Genomic DNA, 22,099 nt, shown 5'->3' with positions numbered 1-22,099 from the left:
GTGGTGCGTGCCTGTAATCCCAGCTACTTGGGAGGCTAAGGCAGGAGAATCACTTGAACTTGGGAGGTGGAGGTTGCAGTGAGCCAAGATCATGCCACTGCACTGCAGCGTGGGCAACAGAGTGAGACTTCGTCTCAAAAATAGAAAAAAAAAAAGTTAAATAATTTACCAATGTCACAGGAAGTTACTGGCTGAATTATGGCTAGATTTTTAAAAATATTTAGGGTCATGTTGCCTATAAGAAGTCGAAGAAACTGTAAAGTTACCAGTAAGTCAACAATAATTTTAAAGATCTGGGGTTTCATTTTATCATTAATTTTTTGTGCTATATATTTTATGTATCACCCTTTGAACCTTGACTAGTATTTATTCATGAGGGGGACATGATCCCCATCAGACACAGCATATATGATGGAGACACAAGGATGCCTCTGCCTGGTCAGCAGTTGGAACTGTAGGAACAGCTGTAGGAACATAAGTGAGTTTTTCTTTTGCTTTCTAAAATTCATTGAATATTGTTTAATTTTCTTTAATAGTATGTTTTTAGCAAAAATACAAAGCACTTCAAAACCATCTTTTAAAGGCCTCAATCTAACTTAGACTGAAAAGTCCAAGAACAAGGACAATCACTGTGTTCTGACTGTTTAGAGTTTCCAAGAGTACAGAACTGATCATTAGCACACCAAGAAATAAACTTTTGCCACAAATGCTGACCCTTTTGCTTGCTGATGATTATATCATTAGATTCAAATTGCCTATAAATTAGTGCTAGATACATGGGTGTGTGGTAGGAGGTGTGGGTGGAATGAAGGAAATTAAAAGCTGTGGTCAGACTTGAAAAAAACATCCCATAAAGCAACGTATGTTTCTGACAGTTGAAACAGACTGCATGACAGACAGCAAAACCACATTTCGGTTTTTGTTTTTTTTTGGAATAGATCTGTGGCTTTGTGCCACCAAACAATATTTTGGTTTACCAAAAATGTACTCTATGGCCTTTTTAATTTCATCTTAACTTTCCTTACTATCACTGCTGTTCTCATTCTACCAAGGGAGCTTAAGACAAGTGTCTAAAAGGGGTAAAGGTTGAAAATACAGAATATGCCTCACATTAGGGAGAAAAAAGAAGAAAATTAACCACATGCAAATAATTCGCATTGACTAAAGCATCTATTGTAATTTCAGTGTTCAGCTCATCAGGGACATAGTGAACAATGGGAATAATTATTTCTTTTGAAAGACAGTAGTTGCCCAAGACAATTATTGACTCAGCCTTATGTCTACATGAAATTTCTCAACTTAAAAAGGATATACAATCACTGATACCCAGAGTTGCTGGCCAAGTCATACAAGAAATAAAAAATAGAAGGAAGAATGACTGCAGCAAAGAGTTTCAATGATAAATGAATAATTTTGAGGATTCTGTACATACTTCTAATGTTAAAAATCCTTTACAGATGAAAAAGTTAAAAATAAATTGAATTTACAAATTTCATTATGTCTACATAAATGTAATGGCAGTAACCGAGCAAAATGACAGAAACTCTCTATTTCTGGCTGGGCGCAGTGGCTCACCCCTGTGATCCCAGCACTTTGGGAGGCTGAGGTGGGTCTTGAGCTCAGAAGTTTGAGATTAGCCTGGGTAACATGGCAAAACACAGTCTCTACCAAAAAACACAAAATTTAGTCGGGTGTGGTGATGAGCACCTTTAGTCCCAGCTACTCAGGAGGCTGAAGTGGGAGGATCACCTGAGCCCAGGAGGCTGAGGCTGCAGCGAGCCATGATCATACCACTGCACTCCAGCCTGGGCATCAGAGCGAGACCCCGCCTCAAAAAAAAAAAAAAAAAAAAAAAAAAAGAAGAAGAAGAAGAAACTCTCTTCTATACTCCTACAAAGGTCAAATAGTTCAACCAAGGCACATGCCCGTAAAACACATGAGGTTCTTGGAAGGATTATAAATTTGGCAGGAGAGATGAAAGTAAGGAGATGATATGAAAGCAAAAGAAGCAACAAACTCATTCATTCCCTCCTCTTCCTTCTTTCACTCCCTCCTTCCTAGGCACCATACCTGGCAGCATTATCAACACCAAGTTCTCCCCTTCTAAAGTATCTTTTTTTTTAATCAATGAATGGTACCATGACTCTGTCCCTCTGCAGACATCAATGTCTTAGGGCCTTTCTCCTATGCATTTCCATACTCTTCATCCAATGAAATGCAAGGTCACAGGAATTCCTCCTTTCCAGTTCTACTTCCCTAGTTCAGACTTCACCTCCTCCACCCTGTCCCTCTCCAGTCACGCCCCTCTCCACTCAAATCCTTTCAACAACGTTCACTCACATTTGCTCTCAGGCCTCATGCTAGCTGTTGAGTAAATTAGCAAGACAGATACGGTCCCCTGACCAACTAACTGATTATTCTTTCCTTTCCTTTTTTTTATAGCCCAAGCACTACCACCAGCATTCAAGGCCTTCTACAACACATCCCAAACCTATCTTCCCAATTATTCTCTCCTCTACCACTCAAGAAAGCTGGAAACGCTAAACACAGACTGAATATGCACAGCAGTTTCCAGTCCCTGTGGCTTCCACTTGGAAGCCTACCCTTTCCTTTCATCCTGCCTAAGTGCTCCCCGTCCTCTGAGGACTCATTAAAATGTGCCCACCTCCTCTGTAACAGCATCTTTAATCACTCAGGAGCCAGAAAGACCCCCTTCTCTTCCACCTAAGTCACAACTGTGTATCCACTGCACTGCTTTGCATTGTTTACAGTGGTCCAAATGACAGAAAAAGACTAGATTCTCATGGAGGCAAGCCTTGTATCTTTCCTAACCTGCTAGCCCTCAAAGCAACCTGCACACACTATGAGGTTAATTAACATTTGCTGGATGAAAGAATGAAAGCCTTTGCATTCCCTCTGAGGTGACCAGGACTACTGGCTCTTGGCAAGTAACCCTCCCAATGAAAGAATAAAACAATCTCATGAAGATTAAGTTATTTTTCATGTTTAAGTATTTAGGTTATAATCTTCTTAAACTTTATAATAAATCCAATTCCAGGTATTTCAATTTGAGCAGCTAAATATTTCAGTTTAGAAAGTTAATTTGCAGGGTGAGCCTCAAACAGAAAGAAAGTGGCAAAAAAGCATGACTCAAAATGTAAAATCCAGTATCTAAGAAAGTGGGATTTGTAAATCTAATCTGGGAAGAAGGCATAAATGCCACCTCACAAGTGTGCATCCTAAACTGATGCAAAATAACCTAAAACTTATTGCTTAGATTATAAGAAAACCCTCCTATCAGCTCTGCTTACATCTAAAGCAGGTCTTTACTATGAGCCTCCTAGGCTAGCCATATGGAGCCTTTGGAAATGAGCTCCCGTATTACAAAAGGAAAGTTTTTGTATATAATGTACTTTGCCTGCCGCAGCCTCTCCTAAATCTGACACCTCTGAAATGTAAGGAGAAGACTTACGAGCAAGTAGGGTTGCCAAAGGTTTACCTCCCCATTCCCAGAACCTAGAGAAGGGTGGAAGCTTAAAAGCACACATTGGAATTTGGGGGACACAATTTCTCCCTTAAGAAGCCCAAACAAGCGTTTTGTCTTCCCCCAGCTCACCCAAAAAATGTTCAAGCAAATAAGCAACTATGGAACTGCTCTTGTTTTTTACTAGCCACTTTAGGTTGACTATATTTTGTGGGGGTTAACCAAGGTAGATATACTTAGAGGTAAAACCACATTCCCAAACAGTTCTCTGTTCCCCCAAAAATTGAAAGCCTTTAAAACAGTCACCTACATTCATAGCACAGCATAGTGGAATTTGTAGGGGGAAAAGAAGTCCAAGTAAAAGAGGTTCACTGATCAGTGCCCACACATTCAAAAATAAAAACGAACCCATGTTGTGGACTCACGCTACTTAAAAAACTCAAGGTTCCATTTTGTGTATTACAGTGTGATCAGGACATGACAAAGACAAGTATAACGCACTTTGCCCTGAAGAAAAAGAGCAGAGGGGCTATTTTGCAGTAAGATCTGCCCTAATCCTCAGTTGGGTAGGATCAAGCCAGAAATGTCATGCTGAATTCTCAGGTGGCCCGGTCTATCATACACATCTTGGTACCAACCAGACTGGTGTCCCAGGAACGCGGTTGAAATGACTGAGAATGCCCAGCATGGACAAAGGAAGGCTAATAAAGGGCAACACTTCTGAAAAACCTAGACAAGGAGTAAGACTAATTCTAGCGGCCTCAATGGGGAGACACGACCAATGGGCCCCACATAAAAAAAATTTCTGCCAATCCAATACCTCCACTGAAAATGTCTCCTGCCTTGCGCGGTAGTAGCACCACAAAGATCTGGATGTCTTCGGTGGAAATCAAGCTGATTTCCAATGAGAAGCTGAACGTAAGTGTGAAAAGTCCCTCCCACCTAGGTTTATCACGGTCCCCTCTTTAGGAAAAGGAAGATAACAAAGGATCATGTAATATCTCCATTTGGAACTTAACTACCACCAACCCCACTCTGCTTACCAGCATGGGAAAGGGAGGAAAAAACCGGAAAAGGTAAGTATGGTTTGAAGGATTCTCTCAAACTGACTTAACTAGAGAAGCCAGACAATGCTCATACTTGGCCTTTCTCTACTCAGAGGTCATTATGCCCCCAACCTGTAACCCTCCAGGCCATAAAAAGGCAACATAATTTAATAATACTTTCTTCTCTCTGGAGCAGAGTTTCTGAGTGTTGGCGCTACTGAGATTCTAGGCCAGCTAAGTCTTTGTTGTAGAGGGCTGTCCTGTACATGGAGATGTTCAGCAGCATCCCAGACTCTACCCACTAGATGCCAGTAGCACCTCCAAGTTGTGACAACCGCAAATATCATCACATTGCCAGATGTCCTCTGAGGAAAGGAACTGCTCCAGTTTGCAACCACTGCTCTAGCACAGTACCTCCCGAACTCTGTTGTTTGGGTTCCAGTTTCCTCACTGAACCAGTAAGGGCTACGGATTCTGCCCCGACAAGAAAGGTACACAATTATGCATATAAATTCCAGAACTATATAGAACCTTTCAAACCCAGCCAAAAACCTCCATCTCTCCTCCACCCCAGGCAGGCACTCAAAAGTTTACAGTTCCCTGAACATTCCCGTGTGACATGTGGTTATAAAAGAAGGTGCCATGCCTGTTTTAGAAATCTCACAGTCAGAGGTACAAAAATATCTAGAGGCCTGTGGTTATCCAGCTAGGGACAAACGGTAGAATCTGTGACAAAAGACGAACCAATGAATGAGTCCACTAATCTAGTGTGTTAATTTGCAAAATAAAAAATAAAACAAAATACCCAAATGAGACCAGCTATTATTTTTAACATTTAAGCTCACTGTGTACAGAACACAGCAGCAAACGATTTGCTTTTTCATTTAAAAAACAAGGATAGTCCGGGCGCGGTGGCTCACGCCTGTCATCCCAGCACATTGCGAGGCCGAGGTGGGCAGGATCACGAGGTCAACAGATCAAGACCATCCTGGCCAACATGGTGAAATCCCGTCTCTACTAAAAATAGAAAATTAGCTGGGCATGGTGGTGCATGCCTGTAATCCCAGCTACTCGGGAGGCTGAGGCAGGAGAATCGCTTGAACCCAGGAGGTGGAGGTTGCAGTGAACTGAGATGGTGCCACCACACTCCAGCCTGGTAACAGGGTGAGACTCCATCTCAAAAAAACAAAACAAAACAAAACAAAAAACCACAAGGATAAACAAACAAAAAAGTTTACCGTAGTCACTTATGAGGCATTTATTGCAAGTGGTTCAGAACCAGAATGTAGGCTCTCAAGCCAGAATGCCTGGCCTTGACACCCCTACTCTATAACCTACCAGCTATATAACCCTGGGCATATTTCTCAGCTTCTCTTTACCTTAGTTTCCGCATACACAATAAGGATAATCAGATCTCTTCCTCAAAAGATTATAAATTAAACAAATTAATACATCTGAAGCATTTAGTGCTTTACCTGGTATCCAGTGGGCACTCGATAAATTTTAACTGCTCTTATTATCACTAACACTTGCCCAAGATATACATATGAAAAATCTGTTAACTATATGTAGTTACTGATGTGCTCTTAGCCTATAGAAGAACTGGTAAGATGCAGCTACAAATGCGAAAAAAGCAACACTGCAGATGGTTCTAGGCTGTGAAACACTGGCAATATTAGGATTATTTTAGCTGTCCACACAACAGCCTAACACTGCTCAAAGCGAGATTCTACAAAAATACAAAAACAAAAACAAAAAAAAACCTGGCTGTATTTCCTCTTATAAAAAATAACTTAAAACTTAACTTACTAAAATGGCATGCCTACAGTACCAAGCAATGAAAGTAGGGAGGAATTTTATTTTTAAGCTGGTCATTTAAACATCATATGATGTTAAGAGTTGAAAGATATCTTAGAAATAAATCATCTGGCAAAGCATGAATCCAATTCTCAATTTTAAAAATGCCAATCAGCAGCTCAAGGACCTGTAGTAGACTGAGATAAGAACTCCCACTCTCTGATTGCCTATCTAGGCCTTTTTTGCTCATCATAGAGCCAGGCCCTCCCTAAGAGCTCAGATACAAGGAAAGCTTATATAAAGGTGACTGATTCTTCAGAATATGTGATGCCACACGAAATGTAATAAAATGAAAAAAATTAAACCATTCCTTTAGCTGTTTCATCATTCATTCACTCATTTCTTCTACTATATTCCAGGCATTGTTTTAGGGGCTAGTGGTACAGCAGTGAACAAAACATATTCTTCTGTATACAAAAATATAGTCAGAATGAATGAGGTGTAGTGTTTGATAGCACAACAGAGTGACTACAGTCAATAATTTATTGTACATTTAAAAGTAACTAAAAGAGTATAACTGGAAAGTTTCTAACACCACAAAAAAGGATAAATGCTTGAGTTGATGGATAGTCCAGTTACCCGAATGTGATTATTATGCATTGTATGCCTGTATCAAAATAGTTCATTTACCCCATAAATACATACACATGCTATGTACTCATAAAAATTAAAAATAAATTTATTTTTTAAAACCAAAACCACATTCTTCCTTTTTGGAACTACACTTTAATGAAGGAACCTGATCTCTACTGCGTCTTTGATTTATAAACTCAAAAAGGCCAAGATTAAACATTTCCCCTTTCTATTTATGACTAAGACATTTATTTACAATGAATTTATCTTCCCAAAGGAAAGGATCCCTGATGGGACAAAGCAAGAAAGTCCTGAGGATTTGAGATGTCAAGCTCACTGCAAGTCACAGTTTACAGACATGCTTTATTTCAAGCAAGAGAAGCTGACATCTACATTAGATTCTGGAAGAGTAACCCCCGGAGTTAATTACACAACAGGTAATAAACTACTACATAGCCCCTTTGCACATCTTTGGAAGAAAATTATTGGATCACATTATAATTCATACAATTTCATAAGTCATACAATTAAATTTTCTTTTTTTTTTTTTTTTTTTTTTTTTTTGTGACGGAGTCTTGCTCTGTCGCCAGGCTGGAGTACAGTGGTGCAATCTCAGCTCACTGCAACCTCTGACTCCCTGGTTCAAGTGATTCTCCTGCCTCAGCCCCCCGAGTAGCTAGGACTACAGTCATGCGCCACCACACCCAGTTTTGTATTTTTAGTAGAGGCAGGGTTTCACCATGTTGGTCAGGATGGTCTCTATCTCCTGACCTCATGATCCACTCACCTCAGCCTCCAAAAGTGCTAGGATTACAGGCGCGAGTCACGCGCCCGGCCTAAGTTTTCTAATATATGCCTAAGGAAAAGTACAAAAACTAATCACTTTAAAGATTTTATTTTATATATACTTTTATATTACATGTTTTATGAAAATTGCTCTACTTCAGTGTCAACATTACTTTAGCCTGAACGCTGGCCATAAGAGAATCAATGAATTGTAAACCACCTACTAATTAAGTGTAGAACTTTGTCATCTAACATCTGCATCTCACTATGTTCATCCACAGGATGGGGGGAATGCTTTATTATTGGGGTTTACATGAAAAAAATGGATGAGAAAGTACCTTATAAAAAATAAAGTATTAATATTATATAAATATACATTTCTACCCTAGGCCCGTTAGGTAATTCTGGATTGTAAAAATTCTGAAAGTAAGTGCTAAAAGAGACTTTCTAAGACCGAAAAAAAAAAAAAAAAGTCTCAATTTCTGTTCACTGGGTCACAGCAACAAACCAAACCGAAATGGTCATTTTGACCAAAAGAGTTAAAAGAGATTCTGGTGTTCATTTACATCCTAATTTAAAGCTGAGAAAAGCGTGGCCCTTAATGGTACGGTACTCAGCAATATCACAACGCTGGTTACTAGCAAGGCCAGAACTAGAATCTGAGGCTTCGGAATCAGTTAAGCATTTGGGGAGAGGAGGAAAGCTGATGGTGGAGTATTCGAAACATATCAACTGGAATAAGGCAGAAATATCTATCATACCAGCGTTCTGACCTTGAGTCAAACCCAAGATCTATTTTACCGGCTAGCTGATTTCAAGCAAGCTATTTAAGCTCTGTGTCTCAGCCCCCGCGTACGTAAAATGCAAATACTACTACTACTATAATCTCATAAGATGGTTGTAAGAATAAGTGAAATACTATCGACATGATAAGCAATCTAAAATTGCTTACTGTTATGATTACTATTCTTTCAACGACATTATTCTATCTCTACTAATAGAAAAAAACTAAGACATTTTCAAAATTCCTTGTCCCTTGAAAAGAACTAAAAGCTTGCACTTTTTACTGATTTGCAGGGAAGTTAGCTAAACACAACACAATATAGTCAAGATCGATATTGTCCCACATTCATTCAAACCACAGGTACACAGACCTATTAATGGTAAAAGAATTCTTCAGATTAAACACTGACTCGTGATATAGTGATGTTCAAAATGAATTTTAAATTCTGTTCGGAACGATTCATGTTTTCATCTTTAAAAAGGCAGACTCAACATACTAAAAATACATGTATTCTACTTTAGCTATACTAACTTGTTTCTGAAAGGCACAGCAAGTTCGGTTGCTTTTGCTTCCTCTTTCCAAGTGTCACTTTTTCACAAACTAGTAGACAACACAGACCTGAGTATGCTTGAGATTCAGTATTTGTTATCTATCTTGCAACCTAAATACACCCTTGAAAATATTAAATCACACATATTCTTGGCTAGCTCTAACTGCTATTCTCTCATTCACCAAATATTTTATTGCGCACCAGCATCTACTATGCGATAGGCACAGTGCTCAACACAAGCTACACAGCAGTAAACAAAGAAAGCTCCTGTTTTCATGGAGCTTACAATCTAGCACAAGAGACAGGCAATAAACAGGTATGTATCTAATATAACGTGTTTGCACGGTACAGTTCAGAATGCCAGACAGCCAGTTTTATGAAGCACTTTTCTAAAAGTGGACCTTGGCTTTATATTTCAGTATTGCTGATCCTAGACTCCCTTTGGGCAGGGCATAGGCAATGGGAGGGTAGAGGGGAGGGGAGGGAGAAGCTGTACTCAAACACAAACACAGATCAGATCTCTCACTAGAGATGACAGTGTAATACTCTTGGACTACCAGTAGCATCACCATGCTCCTCATGTTGCAGAAAGCCAAAGGCATCACAGAAACAAGCACATTGTTTGCTGTTTGGAAACAGCATGGTCAGCGAAGGGAGCCCTGGAAGGGAAGTCAAGAAACCTACTATTTCCTCTTCTGCCAGTGACTCTCACTATGCAACCTCGGGTGCATTCGCTGACCTGCGTGAACTCTGGTATCCCCACCCGCGTGCTGATCCTCCCTGACTGTGACACTGGGCTAGTCTCTTAAGCCCTTAAGCCTCAGTGTCATCTGTTAAAGGAGGCCAGTAGAATGACACTGCTTGGCAAACTGTTGGGTACTCCACTGACAGAAGCTATTTAAATAAATACATGGATCCAAGCTTGCTACCTGCTTTACAGAACATGAGGAAGATTAAAGAGAACATATAAAATGCCTTAAGCTCTCTGTAAAGAAAGGGTGTTACAGAGTACTAGTGCTTATAATTTCTACTACGACTATTCTTTCCAGTTACATTTTCTTGCAGTTTCAAATTCAGTAATCAAAATCATCCACAGACCTTCAGAAACAGAACACACAGTTAGAAAACTAGGACAGAACCTGAATTACAATAATAATAATAATGAGTTAAATAAGCCTGCTAAGAAATCAGAAAGCCAATATCCCTCCTCCTCCTTCCCCAACCTCTCACTTTGCCTAGGCTGCTGCAAGCAACAGGGCCCTGCAGAGGTCCCAAGCATACCACAGCCAGCCCAGGTTGGGGACAGAGCATTGTCTCGCGTGGGAGAGAAGTTATCCTTTCCGTGAAATGCAGAAGCTGCCTCCGCCGTACAATTCTTGAAGTGCATGGGGGCAAATCCTCAAAAAGAGATGACAATGCGATCCACTCACCACAGGACAGAGTACCTAAGGGGTATCCCAGAGTACTTCTCTTCTGCTTCTTTGAGGAACCAGCTGAGAAAATCCACACCCTGCCCATTTGTCACCCCTGGATGGAATAAGGGTTACACAGTGCAGCTCTCCACGGATAAGTTTTGGCTCAATCATATAGAAATAGCAAGAGCCTGGCATAAATGCTGGGTCAGTTCCCATGAAAACAGACAGAGTATATAGATTTGTGGTGATGAATGCCAGCTAAATCCCTCTTCACAGATAGAAAACAACTACCACTGATAGCTATTACGAAGGCAAAGGCAAAACAGCTCTAACTTTTGCTTTTGACTAAAACTTCTGAGGCCCTTCCCCTTTAGAGTAATAATTTCATAAACTCTTCACACTGTACTTACTTCGAACAAGTCCTAAGCCTTGCAAACTGTCATTACCAGTGTAAATACTCCATTGCCCACGCCTAAATGTGCTGCCCCTTGCTTCTCTCCAACAGCCCGGCTTACAAAACTGGTAATAACTTAGCCAGTATAGGACTACTGAATCTACCACCACTGCTGGAACGCTGAAGCCATCTTAAGAGGGTGTGCAGAGGGATCAAGAAAGCGCCTTCTAGAACTCACATCCCTGTCCCTCTTTCCTCTAACCACCAAATACATTATTGCTGTCCAGAAGTGGTAAACCAAACCATCAAATCATATCAAAGGCAAAAAAAAAAAAAAAAAAAGCCACATTAAAAACAAACACAAATAACTTATAAATGCATTTTTTTTAAACTTTTAATTCCCAACTGGTTTCCTCTACCTATCTTATAGCACAAGAAAAAAAGAAGAAGAAATAAAAAAGACATATTCTAGGAAAGCAAAGATTAAATGAAGAATGTGAAGAACAATGGGCTGGTGCCTGTACTGTCTCCTTCACCAATGCTGCAACAGCACCTAGAGATGTAGCTCATTAGTCCGGTCCATCAGTCCTAGAGAGCTCAAAGTGATATATACCTAGATACAAAGAACTTTGCCCATCAAAATAATACATAAAAATAAACAATATCCAGCAGGGATTAAGGGGCAGTGAAAAGGAACTATCCTTTTGTTTGAATGCTGCAAAGAAATTCCTTTAACAGTAAAAGCAAAACATCTGCCTTCATTTAAAACTGAGTTGTGTGATTTCCTGCATCTATGAACCTCTTTCTAAACTACAAAGAGGCTACAAAACATCACATTTTCCCCTCCCAGCTTCCCCCTTCAAAAGCTCACAAGATGGTGATTAACAAACAGCCCCTTGTCTGTAGGCACTCTCATAAGCCACAGGAAAAGATAAAAGTTAAAGAGAAGAACAAGTTTGTAAACAAATGAGAAATAGGTTGCCTAGGGAGGAAGCAAATTCCATCTTGATAAGCAAGCAGCTCTCCTAGCCCTTCTGTAGGAGATTCCAAGTGAAAGCAGCCTCACCCTCTCACCCACTGAAAGCAGTCTGGATGCAGAGGGCAGGCTGAGCCATCCATGCACTCTAGGCAGTTGCAGAGAATCTCCCAACTCAAGAGGTTCTGCGTATGAGCCTAAAGTTCAGGGACTCTCTATTCCAGGAATGAACTGGGGCCTGAATCTCTAACCCATGGCAAACCCATTTCCCTGGAGATATCCTCCCAGGTAAATTTATTTGAAGTCCTGAATCCACCAACTATTAGCTATATCACCTTGTGCAGAGCTGACCCTGTTTAATCAACTTTTGAATGGATATAATCCCTCTCTTAGGATCATTATGAGAACTAAAGATAAGAATTTTGGCAGTGTGCCCAGATCAGTGGTAAGCGCAAGCCAGGTATATAATAAACGTTTACTTCTATTGAAAGGAAATTCCAATTTCACTTAAGAATCACTGCCTTAGGTGAAAAATCCACAGATATCCTCCTATGATATCTCTAGAAAGACAAAAGAATCCATCATAGCAGAAGGAAAAAGGGAACTCCCCACAGCATTCGGAAAACACGTACCCTAAAACATACACACACCCTAACAGGTTAACACACACCCTAACAGGTTAAATTTCATCCTCTAGATCTGCTTCCAGTGCAGGTGCTGTGATAAGTAAAACGACAGCTCATTGGGTCCTGCCCAAGGTGCTTCCACTTACTTATCAACTGCCCTAAAGCTAGAGCCTCTGAAGGATTTTGGGAAAAAATCTAATTTAAAACCCACACTCATTTAGATTTACTAAACAAGAGTAAATGAAGTTGGCCTCCTATTTTAAAATGCCCAAATGAGAAGTAAGGGCGGGGGGGAACCACCAATACCCTCCACTCCGTTAACATTCACTGTGGAATATTATCAGAGTGTAAATAATCTTAAATTAGAAAAGGTGGCTTTATACCTTAATGAAAACCAAAAACAAAAGAATCCTTCCCACCCCCACACACATGATCTTATAATTGCATCTGAAGTTTATGCAGGCATCAAAATTTCACTTGCAATCTTTGAGATGTTATAGTCTAGTAGTATCCACCCACTATTCAGGCCCTCTAGATTGTTATTTCCTAATGTTTATGAAGCAAGATAAAGTTCTGTCAGCAAAATCTTCCTTGGTTTACTAGTTACTTTCAGCTAGAACACCCCATCTTCGATGATAGTCCACTCTCATTATTATACAAGAGTTCAATTATACCTATCTCTGAAAAAAAAAAAGCACTGGGTGAGAATACAACAGACACATTTGTGCCTCCATACGAAAACACCTACTCCTCCATCTACTCTTCTAAATCTAAGAGTACACAATAAGACGGAAGATGTGCAAAAAACTGGCAAGCTTCAAAAAAAAAAGTTATAAGGGAAATTTGGTCTAAACCGAACTTTTTCGACGAACTCCACAGAAAGCAGTGTCCCCAAATAAATTTACTGCACCCTAGAATCAAGTACACTCAAGGCTAGAATGTCATGCCAGTCATATATTACTTCAATCTCAATAAATCTCTTCTTACTCTCCAAATCCTAGCTGCTTTCTAAAATAGTTCACTAAAAAACACCAACCTAATTAACAACAGCTTCCTCTGCAACAGTGGCCTTGATTTCACTTATTTACACATTAACTGCAGCCTGCTTTTGGCCAATCCAGTCTATTCTCTGTACCATGCCGAGCCTTTTATCTGCCCTGGACAGCATTTTCTCCAGCAGATGAAGTAGATGCCGATTGATTTGCTGTCGAGCATGGTAAATTAATAGCAACAAATTGCTGAGGGCCCGTCTCGCTGCTCCACCATGCTTCGGCAGTTTTGCTTTATTTGCTCCATGATGGGCAGCAGTCGGCCTCTTCAAGTCAATTTCTTCTTAACAACCTGCAATACTTTTCAATGGTGAAAATAGAGCTGTTCCTTGTAAGTCAGAAATCAATATCTTATTGCCCTTAGAAAATGCTAAACAAGCAGTATTGGCAATCCACTTGGTACTAGAGGGTATCAGATATAATGCAAATCCATACTGCTTCCCTCCTTGTAGTTATTACAGTTTGCTAAAAGGTTCCTAATGTCATTTATCATCATTTACCATCGACCAAAGAGGCTATGATTATGATATCCTATCAGTTGGCAAGGCCCTTTCATTTCTATTCAATTAATATTTTAGCAGCACTCAAATGGTTGTGGCCCAAGTCTCGTAATAAAATTTACATGGCTTTAAGTGAAACAGGAGTTTTCTTGCTTTGATTAAATATATATATATATACACACACACACAAATACACACACATATAAAAATACCCACATATAAAACATACATAAATGTGCAGTACTTACTTTTAGATTCCATGTGTTTCAGATTTCTAAAATTTCCTAATGATTACTAAAATTCAAATGAAGAGGCTTTCACACTGTAGAATATTAACTATAAGGAAGGCATAGATGTTCTCATTCTCCGCTTTTCAAAAGGTGGCATGTTCATCGCCATGTATAGTTCCTATAGGTTTAATTCACACACCTACTGTTCCTAATCTACATCCAATACTCACTTTTTAGAATGGCAACCACTGCTGTCAGAGTCCCTCAGTGAGGACTTCAATGACAGCATTACAGGTGAAAGATGGGAACAAGCAGCATGTAGTAACGCCAGCAACTCCACGCATCATCCCACTGCCCCCATCACCACCGACCCATTTAGAAGTCACACTGTATTTACAAAGAAGAACAATCGGCAGAAAAACTTAACAACTAAACCCTGGGTCAGTTGTCTCACACAAAACAAAAAACAAAAACCGCACACTTAGGGAAATCCTTAGGGGATAAAGGCCTATGTTCTCTCATTTTTAAAAATTCCATTTTGAAGACGTCACACTAAAACATGTGCCATTTCTAACCATGCCCTATTTGTCATCTTCACTTTTATGCTAGAACTTGAGCCAGTGGCACAGCATTAATTCCCATTATAGCCTAGAATACTCCATCCTAACTTTTCTGGTTTTTTTTTTTTTTTTTTTTTTTTTTTTGCTTCATCTGCTTAGCTCTATCAATCCTAAAGATTACCAGAAATTTAGATTCATATTTTATGCTCCAATTCCAAGTCATGTCACCAAGTTCCCCTTTAAAAAAAAAAATCCACTAATTCTACCAGACTAATGCTATTTACTCAGTTACCAAAATTTAAATTAATTATGTTCTCAAACATAATTGTTAAAAATTGGCAACATTATGCAGGCTTAATTAAGATTAAATCCAATTTACTAAATGTACTTTAATTGGTACTAATTACATTAGCTTTCATTTCGGAATGACAAATTCCCCATAGGTTTCATTTTATAGTTCTCTATCAGAATCAACACAGGGTGACTGATGATGAGCATCACATAGGAAGGGGAGGAGGGAGAATACCGACCTCCACCCTGTTTGTCTTCACTTCATACTTTTATCCTTTTATCAATTTGCTAAGTCACAGAGTCATGACTCCATCACAACCATCATTTTCTGTTCCAATGAAAAATTTCTCTAAAAATAAATATTCTGTGGCTAGCAGCAGCCAAGAAGAACAGTAACGTTAACCAAAAAATACACAAAGGTTTCAAATATCAGGGCCACCAATTACTAGGGTACTTCCAAGGACTCCCGGGACTCCTACTCTTGAACCCTTCGAGACACAAATCTAATAAGTGAATAAACCTAACCCGATCTTGAGAACTAGGCCCAATTATGCCGCAGGGCAACTTCCCTGCATTATTGCTGCTTTCCATTACAAGGGTATCCAGCGAGTACATCTGGAAGAGAGGCTAAGAGGAACTAAGGCTGTCTGCCTAGGAAAACAAATAAAGACAGATATGCCTCTATGCTTAAGGGGGAGAAAGAAAGAAAATATAATAAGTAGGTGGTTTGCAGGGCTGTCTGTATTTCATAATGTGATAAACTGCCCTCAGGATTCTTGATATGATTGAATTTAAAAGCAAAAGAAAAAAAGGGAAAATGTACTGTTCTCAATTTTAAATGGATGGCATTTGAGGCCAGCTGGACAAGAAGATGACAGAATTATAGTGGTATAAAATGTGTAAAATTAAGGGATCTCATATACCCCCTTGAAAAAGAAATACATACAGCCAAATACAAGCTATGTGCTTCTTAGAAATGTAGATGGTACAGGGAGACCTGGAAACTAAGTGGTTAGGGTAAACAAGATACAGAAGGAGAAATAAAGGGACTAAATTAATCAACTGCTCCAATCTTTAAAAAGACACTAATTAATTTTGGAGGGTGGGGTGTGCACAAAGAAAGAGACACATACAAGATCCAGACCTCAAAGGAAATGTAATGAGATAATTAACAAACAGTATCTCTCATGTAATTTATTCCTGTAAGGTAGAACTAAGAGAAGTCCATCCATCAGACTGAACAGATTTTGTTTAAGCAGAAGATATTTACATTACTAATCTAAACAGAAATGGCAAAGATGCCAAAATAAGAATTTAATTTCAACAGACCATTCAAACTATACTATAATGCTAATATTGACATAACCAAATACCATGCAAAGTAAAACAGTATCTGAAATTAAAAGTCCTCAGTGTAAGCAACGTCTCATTTTTTTCCAACTTTTTGTTTTCAAATACTATTCATCAGATTGCCTTTATTGTCCAACAGCCATCTTTTAAAGATCTACTATCTGGGGATGTTCTGAGCATGCGGAAAATAACTATACCCAAAAAGGAATCCATAAATAGTGAAGGCCTAATAGTATGTGCTCATTCCATGTTTTCTCAACTTAGAAAGTAATGACATCCACCTTGACCATAAATAAGAAATGAAAAGCAGTAAGTCTTCCCTTGTCTTTTTCCCAGCAGGCAAACACATACCTATTCTGAAATGGCTGATGAGACCTGAAGCACTTCCACTAGGAGATCACCAAAAATAAATATTTCCTAGAGAAATTATTATTGCCAAACAATGTTTTACATATATGTATGTATATTTGTGTGTGTATATATAGATATATATATACGTGCTCTTATTCTTCTGTCTAGGAAATTTAAGCCAAACCATTTTATTATTCAGTCTCCTGCACAAAAAGAAGGCTGTTTGAGTCATATCTCTCAGTGCTTTCTGACTAATCATTATCTTTTTTTTTTGCTACTGAACTAATTGCTAGATTTCAAGACCCAATGTTGAACCTTATCACATCCTCCTGTCAGGCTCATTTACTCTGTACAAATTTTGGAAGTAACGGTGATAGTTCTTGGTAAGACCCAACTAAGTAGCCTCAGGGGACCAGTACAAGGATTTTACATCAATTTCCTTTGTAGCTCCACAGATTTCATTTTCATCCTCCCAGCTCACCCTCTATCCATTCTTTCACATCAAGCCAATGAAGGCGCCAATTTAATTTTACTTTTTAATATTTTCCAAGAAAAGCTCTTTCACAAGACAAGTTTGCAATGCCCAAAATACATAAAGCAACTCTTTCAGAATAACAAGAGGATTTTAAAATTTAGCATCCTGCTTTTGAAAGTGTACAAAGTTTAATATGTATTGACTTTTTAAAATAACATTTTTAAATTATAAAAATTAGGATAATATGAAAGAAAGATGGGGAGTCACACATGAAAAAACAGCATTTTCTTCACTACCCAGTACTTTAAATACAGTTAGCCACAACGGCTTGCAGAATAAAACTGCAAAAACATACAATTTTCTTTTCAAAGTATACCAGTATTACTGTCATTTAAAATGGTTATAAAGAAATAACTTACCTGCTTGTGCATTTCTATATTCAACCCATAGGACATTTCATAATACTGTCAAAGAAGGAAAAGCAATTAAATGCGTGACTTTCATCAAACAATCTCCCTAGTTTGTTCAAAATGCCCCAAGTAAATCTGAAACAAACATAAAAGTCTCACCTAAACCAGTATCTTCATATAACCTACGCCAATAAATCAAGAGCCCATCGCTATCTTTAACCACCTTAAGACACAAATTCAAAGAGAATACTCACAAAACTAAGAAAAATTAAATTCGAACACAGCATTCTTAACATCTCCAGTTGTCTTTATACATCCTAAGCAGATGCATCAAAAAAGTCTGAGGAAAATTTGGTATCCTACGGATTCTTAATTCCTAGGCACAGCAGGCAAGTTAACAGAAAAGAATGTCTTATACAAACGCTGATGTTTTGAAAGGAAGGTTGGAAAAGGTGATGCTACTTAAGAGTTTGATTTCTGATTTGTTAGTATACTGCTCATACTCACATATTTAAAGCAAAAAAGCTGGATAGAAAAATAAATGAGTTATTCTGGAGCTTTCTCGGACAATCATAAAAATATGCTTCATAATACTTCTGTAAAGGCAAATCTGGTTTTTTGAATGTGTAGTATAACTGGCATAGAAATTCTGGCAGAATAAATCAGTTATACAGGAGACTACGACGTTCCTCAAACCAATATAACACTACAGAAATTGAAAACACGCAAATATAAATGTAATAGTAACATAAAGAGAAAAAAATTTGAAAAATGGTCTGCTGTCTTTCCTTATCCATCACTCCTTTTCAAAGAAATAAGACATTAAAATGTTAACAGCATACAGAAAAACTGGCTAAAGTTGTTTGGAGCAAGAGCAGTAAAACAACAAAGAAAACCACTAACACAAAAACATTTTTGCTTGTGACTAAACAAAACAAACGAGGTTTTGTTTTTATTTTTTTTTCTATCTGTAAAAAGAAAACACAGAAAATTATACCCCATGTGGTTGAACTTTCTGAAAATTCCAATCCAAGCCAGTTGTCAAAGGCAGGTTATAACATCCTAGAATTACAGGTTGCTAACAGACACATTCCCACAACTTCAACTGCACTGGCAGGGTGACTGTGATCTATCTTGCAGCCTCCAGCGATTTAAACGTATTCTTGTTTTTGGTATTCCAAACTAATAGGCACTTTGAATCTGTGACATGGTTTTCTTACCATGACATAATGCCGCTGCATCTCTGTCTTCTCACTGGCGAGTTTCTCACATTCCAGCTTCAGACTGTTCAAGACATAAAACACTCTAAGTACAATGATCTTAATTTACGTCCTTCAACTCTTAAACACATATTTTAAATCTCACTTACAAACAACTAAATCAACAATCTTAAATAAATACCCCCATCATTATGGAAAGGGAAGTTCGGGAAGGGGGTCACTGTAACCAGTCTGGACTTGCCCCTTCAATAAGGATCGTATATGTGGTTTTTGTTTTTAGGATTTTTTTTTTAATTAAGTTTTAAGGAAACAAATCCTCTAATCAGTTTAATTCAGGAACTTCCTCCAGAATTGAATATTCACTTAATAAAACAAACACGAAAATAAACCTCAATAATGACTGCACATACAAGCACAAATAAGTCCTCCAAAATGTCACAAGGGAGTTTCTTTCATGTTCTACCAAGAGATTAATGGAAATACGAATCAAGCATGTCTTATGAATGATGTCTTGTTTTTTTCCCTCCAAAACACACAGACAAGTGGAACACCACCACCCAGGGGCAAAGTGTCAATCGGGTTCAGTGGCTTGTTTTGGTTCTCGTATTTATGAAATAAGAATTAGGCATCATTAAAAAGCCAGCCAAAGAAAAATGTCTCAAAGGCACCCTAAGTCTAAAAATCGTCTATAAGACGAAAACATTTTTTTCAGCATAAAAGTAATGAAATCGCTCACTCCGACCTCCCTGGGCTCTCAGCTCTTCAGTGGAATGGCAAAAAGAAGTGAGAAGGAACCAAGTCCGGAGTAATAAAGAACCAAGGATGTCAAAAGGCCCCAGAATCTCCCCAACCTTTCATTCTCCTGGCCCCAATAAATCAATATCGAAAGTTTGGCCTCAGCGTTTTCCAAGTCTCCCCAGTTTCGATTGTTCTGCCTTCTTTTTATTTACGGTAGAAAAAAGAAATGTTTAATTTATTTACACCTGCCTAAGGAAGGAGGCCTTGATTTGCCCTTTCTGCCCACCGAGAAAAAAAAATAATAGTACCTTTGTGACGCCCCCACAAAAAAGGAGGAGGGTGTTTGTGTGTATTTGTGGGGGAGACAAGAGCTAAGCAAACAGGAGGATCAGCTAAAGTCAATATCGTTACCTGTGGTATTGAGCCTGTAAAAACTGAAACTCTTCCTTAATCCGATCACAGGATTCGGAAATTGTAAATTTAAAGGGTTGAGCAGGCTGATGCGGTGCCTGAAGAACAACAATAAAATATTTAATTAGCCCACATCACAGGCGAAGCAGGGAGACGGAGAAAACATACCACGCGGCGTTAGCGGGGAGTTGGGGGGGTCATCGCGCACGCAAGCAAAGAGCGATTAAAACTCTCCTCCCGCAACCCTCCTCGCGCCCAACAGCCCAGGCAGGGGCTGGTTTCGAGGTGGTCCCGGGCCTCCGCGCACTCCCGCCCGCAGCCCTCCCTCCGCGCCCCGGACCCCGAGGGTTCGAGCCCCATCTCCCCTCCCCGGCCAAAGACGGGCGCCCAGGGACCCGCGCGCCGCGCCCACTCCCTCCTCACCCGGAATCGAAACTGGCCCGTCGGGGGTACCCGCGCCATGGCGTCGGGCTGCGGTCAGGCCGGGGAAGGAGGGGGACGGCAGCCACCCTCTCGGCTAGTTCTTTCGCTCGCTCGCCCGCCCCGGGGGCCCGCGGCGCGAGGGGCCGGCGCCCCGCACTTCCGAGCCGCAGCCAGCCCAGCAGCGCCGCCGCCGAGGGCGCCCTCCCCGCCCGGGCGCGGAGTCGCGCCTCCTTCATCGCTCGCCGCCCCCCCTCCAGGAGTCGCGGCGCGGGGACCGCAAACGGCTCGGCGCGGCTTCCAGGGGCTTCAAAGACAACAATAAGAAAATGGCTACAACTCAATTGCCTCTCCGCACCCCCTCCGAGGGCCACCACGCCGGGGGCTGGGGGTGATGGCGGGCGGGCGGCTCCCGGCGCGGGGCGCCGTTTTCGGGCGGCTCTCCACGCCCCTCCGGCCAAAAGACACAACTCGGTGCGCAGGGGGCAACGCGGGGAATCTCCCAGCGCCCGGCGAGCCCGCGCCCCGCTGCCCGCACTCACCGGGTGTCTGGTCTGCGGGTACATCTTGCTCAGGTCGCGAATCATCCAAGCCGATTTAGTTCGCTGCGCTCGGCAGAGGCGCGCGGCTCATTGGCTTTAATGGCCCCGAAGAGGAGGCGGCCGCGGCGGCGGAGGCGGCCGGCTCGGTCTGAGGGGCGGCTCGGGCGGTCCCGGCCCCCGCCGGGTCTCGCGTGACACGGGCGGCAGGAACGCGCGGCGGCGGCTGGGTGCCGGCAGCCGGGCTGCTCCGCATTCCCCGCGGGCGTCACTGGCCCGCCGCGGGCATTGTCCGGCGCGCGTCTCCCGAGGCAACGCTCCGACGTTCAGCTCCGCCGAGGCGCACCCGCCGAGCCCGGCGCCGCGGCAGCCGCTCACCCAGCCGGGAAAGTGCGAGCTCCGCGCCCCACCTCCCGCCGGCAGCGCCGCTCGCTCGCTCTGCGTCCCACTCCAAACTTTTTTTATTTGTCTTTTAATTGGTTGTTATTCCTCCGAATGAATGATCTTTCTTCTTCCCTAAAAGCAAACACAAACTCCTTTGGTTCGGAAGAGGTCTCGGCGGTGCTTTTTGGTTTCTCTGGAGATTTTTTTCACTTCACAGCAACGATCTTTTAAAAGGCACCTTTTAGCTTCTTTTACCACATCTCATTTCCTTATTTTTCTTCCTTCCTGTTTTCTTGTCTTTTTTTTAACCCCAAATTGAAGGGGATTATAAAAATAAAAGAGTGAAACGCTTGCGGCTTTTTTTTTTTTAATTCTCTCTCCTTTCAAACTCTGCGAACACCACCTCAAAATAATATACAAGTGTGTGAGAAAGGGGGAAGAAAGCAGCCAACAACCCAAACACCCGCTCAGAACAGCTCTAACAACACGCTCTGTGTAGGTGACTTCTTTGACCAAATTTAGCAGCAGCTAATCATTAACATTCTGATACATATTCACAACCTTCAGCGGAGGGGGCCGTGGAGCATCCCGGGAGTTGTAGTCCGCCCCGGGCGACCCTGCCTGAGAATACTGCCAGATTGACTACAATCACCGGCCCGCCACGCGAGTGCTCTGGGGCG

General features: G+C 40.9%; 1 protein-coding gene across 13 annotated transcripts in view; it reads right to left on the bottom strand.

Moving 5' to 3' along the window:
* Nucleotides 1-22,099, bottom strand: part of LOC126937867 (transducin-like enhancer protein 4) — a 156,772-nt gene extending 134,673 nt beyond the window's left edge. For 5 of the 13 annotated variants that reach the window (XM_050761663.1, XM_050761658.1, XM_050761665.1 and 2 more), the window contains exons 1-4: nt 21,039-22,099; nt 20,077-20,174; nt 18,928-18,991; nt 17,717-17,761 (exon numbers count right to left, since the gene is read on the bottom strand). In XM_050761663.1, coding sequence (XP_050617620.1) covers nt 17,717-17,761; nt 18,928-18,991; nt 20,077-20,174; nt 21,039-21,083 — 252 coding nt within the window. In that variant the 5' untranslated portion in view covers nt 21,084-22,099. Of the gene's footprint in view, nt 1-17,716; nt 17,762-18,927; nt 18,992-20,076; nt 20,175-20,499; nt 20,698-21,038 lie in introns of those variants that run through there. The other 8 variants (XM_050761657.1, XM_050761660.1, XM_050761661.1 and 5 more) reach the window with 4 other exon arrangements.

Source organism: Macaca thibetana, chromosome 15 (assembly GCF_024542745.1).
Source record: "Macaca thibetana thibetana isolate TM-01 chromosome 15, ASM2454274v1, whole genome shotgun sequence".
Lineage (NCBI taxonomy): Eukaryota > Metazoa > Chordata > Mammalia > Primates > Cercopithecidae > Macaca > Macaca thibetana.
This window is presented reverse-complemented; position numbering and strand designations above follow the sequence as displayed.